The sequence below is a fragment of the Macaca fascicularis genome, chromosome 17, assembly GCF_037993035.2.
Source record: "Macaca fascicularis isolate 582-1 chromosome 17, T2T-MFA8v1.1".
NCBI classification, from domain to species: domain Eukaryota; kingdom Metazoa; phylum Chordata; class Mammalia; order Primates; family Cercopithecidae; genus Macaca; species Macaca fascicularis.
The window spans coordinates 68,655,386-68,668,447 of NC_088391.1; the positions used below are offsets into that span (position 1 = coordinate 68,655,386).

The 13,062-nt window shown below is 34.9% G+C and overlaps 1 protein-coding gene across 22 annotated transcripts in view; it reads left to right on the forward strand.

The window, feature by feature from the left end:
- SCEL (sciellin) overlaps positions 1-12,607 on the forward strand; it is a 111,888-nt gene extending 99,281 nt beyond the window's left edge. For 19 of the 22 annotated variants that reach the window (XM_005586042.5, XM_005586043.5, XM_045376899.3 and 16 more), the window contains 5 exons: positions 130-201; positions 2,864-2,938; positions 6,211-6,319; positions 8,530-8,632; positions 10,085-12,607. In XM_005586042.5, the coding sequence (XP_005586099.3) occupies positions 130-201; positions 2,864-2,938; positions 6,211-6,319; positions 8,530-8,632; positions 10,085-10,101 (376 nt within the window). In that variant the 3' untranslated portion in view covers positions 10,102-12,607. The remainder of the gene's footprint in view (positions 1-129; positions 202-2,863; positions 2,939-6,210; positions 6,320-8,529; positions 8,633-10,084) is intronic. The other 3 variants (XM_005586048.5, XM_005586049.5, XM_015439391.4) reach the window with 1 other exon arrangement.
- Positions 12,608-13,062: the final 455 nt, after the last annotated feature.

The window sequence follows — 13,062 nt, forward strand, 5'->3', positions numbered from 1 at the left end:
ATGTTTCAACAATTATAGCTCAGAAGGAACATATATGCATTACATTTTGCTTTGAATTGGAAAATAGCCTTGTTTATGTTATCCTTGCAAATAAACTTTAAACATGAAGTAAAATGATTTGTTTTGCAGCACTAACACTGGAGCCAAGCAGGCAGGACCAAAGGATACTGTTGTGTACACAAGGACATATGTGGAGAATAGGTATTCAAAATTTATTTCAAATATTTTGCTTCATTTTATAATTTTGAAAGGATCTATGTTTAATAAGAGATGCTATTGTTTTAGGGTGTGCTTCTTTCAAATAGAAGACCATTTATGAGTACACTGAGTCCTACATATATAATTCTCTATAATGTTTCTGATATTATGTACTTGGGCTATAAATAATTGTAGTCATTAGATGAACTCAATAATATTTTAATATAACACATGTATACATAATAGGGTTGCCATTTGAAAGTCCTCACATAAATGTATATAACTATATGGTTAAAATAAGCTTTATAAAATGCACAACTATTCCTATACTAATTTGGAGTTCCACTTGAATTAACTGATTCTATCTACAGTTGTTTACTGCCAATCTAAAATAAGGGGTATAAATTTGAGTAGTGCATCCTGGCCCAAGTTGTACGATATTGATGTTTCAATTGAAATCTGCTGCTTGGAGTGATGGATATTGGGGAAAATGTAAACCAAGGTCAGGGCTCAACAATTCATTTGGTTTTCAAGGACTATAAAACAAGAATTGTCCCAATTGTGGAGTACAATAATGGTGGGGCACACAAATGCTGCTATACATGACCCATATGTTAAGACAAGTCCATTTCAAAGGGGTCTAAGAGAAGTGTATTCAGGCAGCCTTCTGTGTGGAAGGCAGTCGTGATGGGGATCCAGGAAATTCAATACATGTCAGGAGCTGAGTGATCTTCCAAAAAAGGTTTCTCAAACCCATGCATAATTTACCTTGCAAAATGCAACATCAAGATTGATTTTTTCCTTAATCCAATTCTCACTCTCTGGTGTGTTCAAGTCAGTGATTTCTGCTGTCTTTCAATTAAACTCAAATTTAAAACACTTCAGAGTAAACTTTAAAATAGCAAGTAGTTACTGAATCTGAAATAAATTGATAAAAAGATGAGTAATATCAAATAGTATTATAGTAAAGGCAAGGTGTGAAATATTGGTGAATAATAACATAGGCTTTTTTTCTATATTTACATAATCTCTCACATTTTTATCCTTACGGAATGTCACATCAATACATTTTGATTTTTAAAGAAATTTCTTATGGGAACTAATGCCAAACAACCACAATATTGATTTTTGCATAATGAATAATTTATTTAAGAATTAGGAATATTCTGCTAAACATCATGCTCTAGATTTTTTTGATTAATAGGATAGTTGGATAAAATAATATTAACTTGATTCCTGGAAGTACCAAGACTAAAACATACTTATTTTATTATGATGACTATGGTTTTTTTTTTTAAAGTACATACTGTATATACCCTGTACATATGTGTATCATGTTCACATATAGAACAGTAATTCTCAAAGCAAAGTCTCTGGGCCACCACCATGAGCATGACCTGGGAACTTTCTAGGAATAAAAATTCTCTGGCCTCACTCCTGCCTGCTAAATCAGAAACTCTACAGCTCCGGCCCAGCAACCTGTGTTTTAACAAACTCTTCAGATGTTCCTAATGTGCATCTGAGTTTTAGCACCGTCATTATAAAAAGATAATATTAATATTGTGTCATATCAGGCTAATAGTCTGTTGGCCAGAAGCCTCTGGAAGGATTGGTTGCCTCCTGTACCTTAACCTAGCAAGGATGGTGATGTACCTTGGACATCCTTAAGTTCCCTAAAATCTACATTGACAGACAGTGTGATACAGTACAGAATCCCTAGAGTTACATTTGAGGTTGAATCCTTCTTTGTCGTTTCCTAACCATGTAGCCTCAGTGATGTTACTCTTCCAGTCTCAGTTTCCTCATCAATAAAATGGGAATCATGACATACATCCTACATAAATATGTGCAAATTCTTAGGTAGCATTGTGGGATTATGGGTTTCATAAAGTAGATTTTAGTTCTGACGGCAGTCTGCCTCCACGAAATATGGAGAGAGAGATAGGTTTTTCATTTAAAAATCCCAAGTGAGGGCCATGTGGTTATCACTCATTGTATGAAATAAAGAAACATATTGCTTCTATTCTTAATATATGCCCAGATAGCATAAGTGCTTGGGAAGCAATTAAGGGAACCAGCTGGTTAGGACATTACAGATTTTATTTGTCTCCAGGAAAGAGTGGTGTTTAAAAGCTGGGGCAATCTACATAATAGAAAAGAGAAGACTTTTAAAAATCATACTTCTTTTGCTTTCGTTCTAAATTATTCTTTCTTGGATATATTCAAGTAAAAATAAAAATGTTGGGTGCTTTTTCTAAAAGTTCAAGAATCTCAGTTTCTCCCTGTGAATGGTGTGTCTGTGTGCTTGCCCTGTTTGTGCTTTGAGTATTTTCTTTATCTACGTTACATTCTGCGTAGCTTTCTTTAGTAAACAGATGAGGTGCAAGTATAAATTTCATGAAAGATGAGGACTTCTTTTCCTGCTCACACTTGTTCCTGTATTCCTTACCCTACTCTCTATTTATTTTGGTATATATGTCAGTTTGGGGGTGACTTGTGTATCAATATTTCTACAGATTAAAAAAGGTGTCAGTACATCATCCTGGCTTGTAACATACACAAAGATAAAATATTATGAGGCTTCATGAGATGGTGTGAGTGTGTTTTCTTATCTACATAAGGAAAATTGCCTGACTCTCACATGCCTGTATATGTTTGTTCCTAGTAAATCACCCAAGGATGGATATCAGGAGAATATCTCCGGAAAATACATACAAACTGTTTATTCAACTTCTGATAGGTGAGTATGTCTTTATTTCCATACATAAAAAGTACACACACACACATGCATGCACACACATTTTTATATATATGTATATATATAATATACGAATATATATATATATATATTTCATGCTGTCTTTTGTCCTTGGAGATGGTTCTGCTGATGTTTCTTGTCATGTATGTGCATGGACAGAAGTGCATCTCAATAACAACAACTTCTGCATCCAGGAATTTGTTTCTTGGCTTCCTGGCTGTTGCTGCTGTCTGATTTTGATGCATATTATCAAAAGACCTTTCTGTGCCTTACAGCTGCCTCCCAGGCCAGCCCCTGGTGATCCCCAGGAGGCCCCAGGGCTGCCACATTATTAGCGTTTAGGCTTCATTGCATCCATAGACTGCGCGCTCAACACCCGCTTCTTGTGCTTTTCTGCAACCTGCTTGGCTTACAAACAGCCGTGCACATATGCTGCTGTGACCCACTCTGGGCCCAAGCTCAGTTCCCAGGAGTGGAGTTATGATGAGTATTGATTGAGTGCTGGTGAACTGGCCCCATTCCAGGTTTTTGCTGTTAATGATCCTCTTTTACCATTTAACATTTAGTGGGGCACCTAGGTGACACTTACGAGAGTATGGCCTGCAGCTTTCCAGTGAAGTAAATGAAAATAAATAATTAGCATTTCAACTCAAGCCCTGGAAACAAGCCATCATGCAAATGTCTGATGTTCCACTGATGGTGTTTCTTTATAGCAGGGGCTGGAGATATGACTCACTGAGGGTAGAGACATACTTTATTTTCTTATGTAGTCTCAGCTTCTAACACAGTGCTTGGTACCTAATGTGTACTTAGTACTTTTTTTTTTTTTTTTGAGAACATGAACCTATGTTCCATTTTCTAAGGGAAACATGGGTGAACCAGACATCAAAATTATATCCCTTTCTTGTCACTTTTCCAATATTTTGCCCACTAGCAATGCTTTGCTGTGTCTTGCCTATAAGTCACACCTCTTTGAGTAGTAAATTCATCGACACCAGCATTAGAACTACAAATATCTGGATAACCAATTAAAAAAAAAAACAGAGTTAGGTTTTCATAATGCTTCGAAAAGATCTTTGACTAACTGTATGATCTTAATAAAGATAATACCAACATCAATGCATTTCCTGAGTTTGTATTTCAATTATTAACTTAAGGGAGGAAAACATTCTCCATAGAAGTATTGCTGTTAATAGAAAGACTTTAAACCCTATTCCTAAAGTGGCTTTGAAATTTTTCTTAGTCATCAGTGCAGAAGTCGATTCTCCATGAGACCAGTCAGTTCCACAACCTTTTGCTGTTGATAGTGTGTGAAATTGGCGATGTTCTTACAGTTCTTATTTAAGCAGGTCAATCCTGTTTAAAGTGGTTTCCCATGTAACGGGATGAAGTCCAACTTCTTTTGCACATTCTCCGTGGTCCTTCAGAACCTGCTCCTGCAGAATATCCTTTGTATGTTCTGTTCACTCTGCTTGGAATTCCTCTACCATGCCCTCATCCCTACCCCACCAAGCCCACCTTGAGAGCTCTTTCCTCTTCAAACAATGCATATAGCACTTTTTTCTGACAAGGCTTTCCTGACTTCACCCCAGGGGTTAGTGGTTCTCTTGGCTCTGCTCTCCTCACTCTGTCCACGTACCTGTATTCCACTGTGATCATTATATCATGCATCTGGTTTCCCCAGTGGAAACAGCATCTTGTCAGAGGAGACTGTCTCACCACTCTTTGTATTTGCAGCGCCTAGATCAGTGCCTGCGGAATGCATGAAGGGCATAGAGCACCTATTTTCTACTCTTAAAGTGCTTACAGTCTTAAATGGGAAATTTAAGTGTATGCATACATATGTGTGTGTGTTTATGGATAATCCATAGGAAAATATTTGCCAGGTAGCTATAAGCAAGCGGGTACAGAACAGATAAAAGCAGAAAATACTCATTTATATACACGAGACTTAGAAAGATATTACTAGAATGATGAAAAGTATAAAGCTAGATAAAGTTTATCTGCTATAATGCCTTTCTTCTCCCACTTTCTTTTCCCTTCCATTCTCTCTCCTCTTTGCTCCTACTTCTGGGCTTGGTAATAGATTAGCGGTTCCTGGGTATGACTAACTTATTTCAACACAATGAGCGCAACAGATCTTTGGATTCATTGTGTTAGGACCACGCTGCCTCCATTCACATCTTCACTCTTCCACTCACTGCTTTCATGACAGTGGCAAGTTACTTATCCTTTTGTGCCTCAGTTTCTTTTTTAATAAAATGATGATAAAAATAATAATATTGGCTTGTCAGGAATGTTGTGAAGAGTGAGTTTATGTAAGTAAAGTGCAGAGAAAAGTGCACTTCACATATCATATAAAGCACTATTTAGATATTGGCTGCTTAATTTCACTATCCCATTACATATCCTACTCTGGAAATGTCAGGCCTGCATGCTAATACCCTGAAACTGGTACACTCTGCAGGGGCTATTTAAGACTGTCCTAAGACCTTACAAAAGGAAAAGGATCCTTTCTTAAGGTTCCGGTGTGACTCAAGATATTTTGGATTCTGCTGATCATATCTGCAGATCATTTATCATTGAACATTATTTTAACAAACATTTAATATTTGTTATTTAATAAACAAAACTCTCTTTTCTTCCCCATCAAATTTGTGGTGGGGTTATATCTTGCTGAAGGGTATACATTTTGTCACGATAGGGATCCTTATATCCTGAGTCTTACAGTGGCACCAAGAGGAGTGTTTTGGTGACTCTGGCCCCTACAGTCCCAGGCACTACAGACTCATCATTTTGCGAGTTTATCTACGTGCTCTTGAATGGATTTCTATTTTGGGTCTATTGAATATTTTGAGAGTTAAAAATTAATCTGCAGCATATTTTTTCCGTGTAATCTGTAACACGATATATGTAAATTAATAAATAAAAGCCCTCAACTACTTCTGAGGAGTACTTGAGATATTTCCTAATTAGGAAACTGAGCATCTTTGTCCCACCCAGCTGTACTCTTGATTTCTGATGAATTAATAATTTTAGACTTTCTCTCATGTTAGTTATTTGATATCATTTTGAGATAACTAGAAGAGTCAATTCTATTACTAGAATAAGTAAACTCCAAACTTTCCTTGATTTTTGTGAAATTTTCTAAAGTATCATCAACATTAACATACTGTTTCCATGTGAGTTTATAGGGAATATATCTGTCTTTTGTATTATGGCAAATTTATTTTTAATTGCTTACATCTCTATAGGTCTGTCATTGAAAGAGATATGTGCACTTATTGCCGAAAACCCTTGGGTGTAGAAACTAAAATGATTTTAGATGAATTACAAATTTGCTGCCATTCTACTTGCTTTAAGGTAAGGATGTGTTTATTTCACTTAACTAAATAAAAAATTGCATAATGACTGGAATAAAAATAATAATTTAATGTAATAAATGAGATGAAACAAAAGCTTTCAGAAGCACTGTCAGTCACATTGATAGTACACTACTTAAATATTTCTGAGTTCTGCAGCCTAAACCTCAAAGGTTTGTAATTACTATCTTGGCTTTAGACTTACAGTTGATTACTGACACATTTATTCACTCTTACCCTAGAGATTTAAATCTGTGGGGAAAAAAAACCACTTGTTCTTTTTTTTTTTTTTTTTTGAGACGGAGTCTCACGCTGTTGCCCAGGCTGGAGTGCAGTGGCGCGATCTCGGCTCACTGCAAGCTCCGCCTCCCGGGTTCCCGCCATTCTCCTGCCTCAGCCTCCTGAGTAGCTGGGACTACAGGCGCCCGCCACCGCGCCCGGCTAATTTTTTGTATTTTTAGTAGAGACGGGGTTTCACTGTGGTCTCGATCTCCTGACCTTGTGATCCGCCCGCCTCGGCCTCCCAAAGTGCTGGGATTACAGGCTTGAGCCACCGCGCCCGGCCCACTTGTTCTTTTTATAAAAGTTTTTGCAACACTTTACTAAATTATGCATTACAGAAAATATGTGATGAAATCAAAACAAGAAAATAAATTGTTGAGAAGAAAGTTAGCAGTTTCTTACCTTATGAAATTAGGACCAATGGGTTTAACAATAGGTGAATGTCAGTCTGCTTTTGAGAGCATAATTAGTTGTAATTAATTGTGGCTCAATAAATAATAATAAAGTTTTCATTAGTAGTCTAAAACTTCATAGTTTGTGCTTTCATAGGATGCTTCTTTGCATTCTCACCATAACATTGGGTGGATCGACATCATTGTTTTTGGTGTAACTGCATAAGCACTAAGTGGGAGTCTGAAGACCTGAGTTCTAGTTTTGCCTCTGCCTGTAACTGTGTCAGTGTGACTTTGGACAACCACCTAAATTACCTTGGCCTCAGTTTCCATAACTGTAAGATAAGGTGTTGACTAGACCAGTGGATCTGAATCCTGGTTGCATATTATAATCATCTGGGGAGATGAGGAAAAAAATAGAATGATTGGGACCAGCCCCAGTTAAATCATGAATCTTAGAGGCAATTATTGGGCATTGGTATTTTTAAAAAGCTCCTTGATTAATCTAATGTACAGTCAGTTGGAGAAACAATGGGTCAAATATATGGTTTCTTTCTAGTGCAACATTCTATGGTTGATACAAATGATCAAATCCAGTCAAATAATGCAATACTTTGTCAATTGATTGCTTCTATTTCTATTACTTTCAAACAGTGACACATAGCAATCAGAAATGTAGTAACTCATTTTGAGCAAAACATTTCAATTTTAGGGCATAATGTACAGAATTCTATATAAAGATATAATCTGCAGGTTTTATAGTTATGAGAACAAAGTTTTTTTAGTTATGAAATATGTTCAATTAAACAAAACTTAGTTTATAGCTTTTTAATTAAAATTACTATGCAGAAAAATTTAAAGCAAGAATATTCTCCTGATCATTGCCTTTAGTAAATAGAAATACTTTCATTTATTACATTTTAGATCATTTATTTCTATTTTCAGTGTAATTTCAATAAAATATTACTGAGAATAAAAACAAACATCTTCACTCTCTTAGAAAAATACTGCTTTTTCTATAGCCATAGCAATAGAGAGCCACATGAACTGGTTTAGACAAACCCAATTAATCAATGACAGTTTACTTCAATGAATTGGCTTCTGAAAGCCAACCAATCAGTGACAGCCTCATGCTTTGAAGTCAGCCAGTCAGCAGTGGATAGGTCTGAAGCAGAGGTCAGCCCTTTCCTACCTCAAACCAGCACAACTCAAAATAAACTTTTTCCCAAACCCAGTCAGATCAGCAGTTTATTTCTTCTCTCCATTAGGTTGTGCCTGGACAGCGTAACTAGCTCTCCTTTAAGTTAGCAAACAATAAATGCACCTTTGTGTGTTTGTTTGAGATACTGAATGGTCATCTTGTCCTTGGCATAAACAATTTCTGGACATTTATATCTACTCCACTGTGAGTGAAGTAGAAAACTTCAGTGGTAGACATCCCTTAAAGGTGCCTCGATGGTAGAGAGATGATGTCTATTTCTCTAATAATCTAGACTTCATTTATAATGGAAACTTTATATATATATTTTTTCTTTAGTGTGAAATATGCAAGCGGCCTTTGGAAAATCTACAAGCGGGTGATAGTATTTGGATTTATAGACAGACAATACACTGTGAACCTTGCTACTCTAAGATTATGGGTAAGTGTTACACTCTGTAAGCATTTAACACTTTTGTTAACCTTAATGAGCATTTGGTATCACTTAAAATGATGTATTTTAATAAAGTAAAACATTTTATTAATTATATTTAGTTAATAATTCAGCTGCAGATATTTATACTATGGTAGTATTTTGTTTAATGGTGTGAAATCAGTCAACTTTTATATTGCCTTCTGGTATCAGATTCGATATAGATACAACTAAACCAAAAGGTCGTTCATTTTAGACAATTTTCCATTTTTTCCAAACATAAAAAGATATTCTCTACTCACATAATTGTTTAAATTGAAGTCCATATTCGTAAATGACATTTTATGCTTGCACTTGAATATTGTATAATTTTAAACTAAATTTGGTTATTGCAGTAAATGCTTTTGAATATTACTTTTAAATTGAAAATTTAGTTAATTCTATGTAATTCTACAAAAATATAGCATTTAAATTTTTTATCCATCTAAGATCAATGTTACTATAATTTGCACTCTTAATTAGCATACGCAATGTGAGAAAAGGATATTGAGGACCTGTGTTTTTAACTAACATTTTTTATAAGCTACGTATGAAAGGTTTAAAAGCTGATTTAAGAGATGTGCACATTGTACCATAAATTAGCAAAATTAAGTCCTGTGAAACTTGACTGGTTATTAAAAGCTACTATCCACATTTTACTTTTAGATTCAGTAGTAAGTAGATAAAATAACCAAAATGATATTGAGAAGATGGTCAACAGTACTATGTGAAAGGCACTTTTTCCTGCTGTCTTATTGGTATGGTGAATGAAAAAGGAACACTTGGGACTCCTACGTGGGATCCAAAGTATGGAATTTAATGACAAATGTGTGATATTAATGAGCTACTGGGAGACTACATCTAGAAAATGCTCTGAAAAAATATCAGAAACCCACATTCCATCAGGCTGCAGAATCAATTACAAGAACATACCTAATTATATTCATACTTTGCCTTCTATGTTCTGCTTCCCCCAGAGAGCTCTCATACTCACTTTTCTTCCTGAATTAGTAATCTTATGATGATCTAATGTTGTATCATGGGTCCTGATGTGCATGGTGGTAGCTCTAAAATTTTTATTCTCCCAGAGTTCATGATGTGGCTTAGCGGGTGTGATTACCAAAAGACTCAGAAGTTTTTCTGTCTTCTCCATATGTATGTACTCCATAGGCATTGCATGTTTTATAGTACATATAAGTTGTCAGGAGATGACTCTCAGACATCTCATAAATATGCATACCAGGCATCTGGTACATCATATACACAGTATGACCAAAAGCCATAGTGATTATTTCAGAAGTGGAAGGAAAAGTGGAATCCTTAATCTACCACTGCCCTTTGGGTGAATAATTGTCTGTAAATTTTTAATGATGAGCTTGTTTTTGTACGGAATTTGCATGTCTTTTTTCTTTTAATTTTCAGCAAAGTGGATTCCATAACTCTGGCACAAGGAAATCAAGATGAAAAGCACTCATTAAGGAATTAAAAGTTACAAGTTTTATCTTAATAATATGTAATCTAGAAAAGCTTTCACATTGAAGATCAACTCTTGTACAAAATTAATAATTCTGTTATTGCATAAGTAATCTAATTGTCTTCAATAAGGTCACACACATAAAAAGAGCCATCTGGTCTCTGGTTAGAGTTAGCAATAAAAAGTTCAAATGGTTCCAGATACCAATGTCAAAGGAATGATGCTTCTGATAGGCAGTGAGCATTACACTCCAGCCAGGTCCATCCCTGCTCCATATGCTGGCTGTGAGTGGTTTCTATTTAAACCAAGTTTCTCATTTCCTCACCTTTTATTCTCTAAGAATTCGGATTCATAGACATTGACATCCTGAAGAACTGTGAAGAAAGCAAGATATGTTTCCTTCCTCTGCAAAAGAAATACTAACAACACTTTTCTTATACACTTGGGCAGAAAGATGTTAACATAAAAAGTTTATAGACCTCAAAAATCACTAAACTTTCCAGATCTCTGTGCTACTATTTGTAACATAAGGGGCATTGGATAACATGATTTCTAAGGTTCCTTTTGCTTCCCAAATTCTCTGATTCTAAAGCAGGTTTTAGTTTGCTCTTTGGAAACATGTATGCATATGTGTTTATTAAGCCTATTGAACTAGGTAGGACATATAAACAATTTAACTTTAGTGTCATTGTTTAATCACAGACATAGTGTTTGAAAACTGTGTTTTAAAAACAGAAACAGATTGATGGGTAACAGGTAAAATCATATGACATGTATAGCTTACATGTAATTATTTGTTAAATTTTCTTTGTATGCATTTGAAAATCTGGGTATACATATACTCTATTAGAAGTAATGGTTATGGACTAAAAGGATATGTTCTTTAGCATGTTATATATACTCATATTACATAGCACCTATTTACAAAAGGCTTATAAAAATAAAATGAACTATCAGTTACATAGAATCTTTATGTGAAGTGTTTGTAAATATAATTCACCAACATTAATTTTGTCAATGATAGTGATCACAATCTATTATATTCTCTGTTGCACTGTTTAGCTTATTTTTAACTACTCAAGCTATATATTTTATTTTTAAGAAACTTTTCTGAAGAAATTGAACATGTAATAATCATGTGAGGAACTAGTATTATTAACATTGGGAAATTGAACTTTTAAACCATTTTATGTGCATATAGCAACTGTTTCTAGAAAAAAGATGTATGGAACATGGAAGTAGGGGCAGAATTCTAGAGAAGTTAAGGCAGTTGTGGAAAACTGCGATAAACTAGGGAGATTAAAAGATTATCATGTGTTTTCCAAATGTTAATACATTCAAAGAATTATTCTCCTGTGTAATAATTTCATGCCTCTGTTCCTCTTAAAGCCTGGTTCACAAAGTGTTAAACACAAAATGCTTATCAAAATACAGCAATGTAAAATTGTTGTCCAATGAAGAGGGAGCCAGGAAAAACAATTAATAATAATTTTATATTCATTAATTCATGCTTGATGAGAAGCAGTGGTAATTGAGCCACATGTTTTATTGTTCTTTTATTATATGCTATCAGAGTGATCAAAAGAAATAATTTTCTCAGAGTTGAAATTCACTGCAGAAAAGGATGGATGAAATAGTATCCCTCCCTTTCATCTAAAGTATATTAACATCTCAATGCTTTTGTAGTAATTAAAATCATCTGAATATCATTTAAAAAGTATAAAAACCTAAAAGGAACACATTTCTCATTTTCTATAGCTGTTTAATGGGCCCTCTCTCCTATAATAATGTATTAAATCAAACCAAAAGCTGTTGTAAAAATGGAATAGACATGAAATGGAGAGAGAAATGTTTCTGATTCATCAAGATCATTTCATTATGTCTGAGTTTATTTTCACTATAGAAGTGACAGATTCCCAAAACAACTTACAAGATCTCACATTTTTTGCAGGCTATTAATTATGTTATGACTGACACTTTTCCTGGGCACAATTGCCTAAATCTAAGGATACTAGGTCCTGAATTCTATCACCAATAAAAAGATGTCTCTAAAAGAGAATGAATAGCTTCATCATGACAATGTCCTTCTAAATAAGTCAAAGACATATAATAATCTCAGAAATAGTGTAATGTAAAATGATATTCTCTCTTTTAATAAGGCTAAGAAATAAGAATTTATTCAAGAAGTAATATGTATATCTTAATGGTTTGATTGCAATCACTCAACTTATTAGATATAAGTGATGAGATGGTCCAGCTATCACTATTGTGCATTCCCTGACTTGTTTACTATGATGGAAAATTGTGAGTGTTTGGAACATTCAGCTTGATAAAGAGCTCTACCAAAACAAGTGACTGTTGGGTCTACATCATGGCAAACTAACAAGGATGTTGATTTTTTTTTTTTTTTTAACTGCTGAATTTGCTGGTTATTTTGATACAATGTAAATAAATTGCTATTAAAGTTCCAACTACTCCCTAGTGCTCAACAGTTCCCAGAGCCACCTATAAATATGTGTATAACGTGGGCAAGCCATATTCCCTTTTGGACACATTCCCTACTGTTTAAACTATGGGGTTTAAAATATTGACTTTCGAATGTTTCCACCAACTCAACCATCACATGACTATGAATCTATTCCTGTTACTTACCCAGTTCTTAGGTGATATCTTTTATTAGATGCATAAGAGTTGTTGAATATTTTGTATGTACTTTAGAATTGCATGTTGACTTTATCCCAACACAAGTTGAGGCACCATTTTGACCCTTATTTACTGGATCTTTGTCCTGCTTAGAAAGTGTGGCTTCTGGCTGGGCATGGCAGCTCATGCCTGTAATCCCAGCACTTTGGGAGGCCAAGGTGGGCGGATCACCTGAGGTTGGGAGTTTGAGACCAGCCTTACCAACATGGAGAAACCCTGTCTC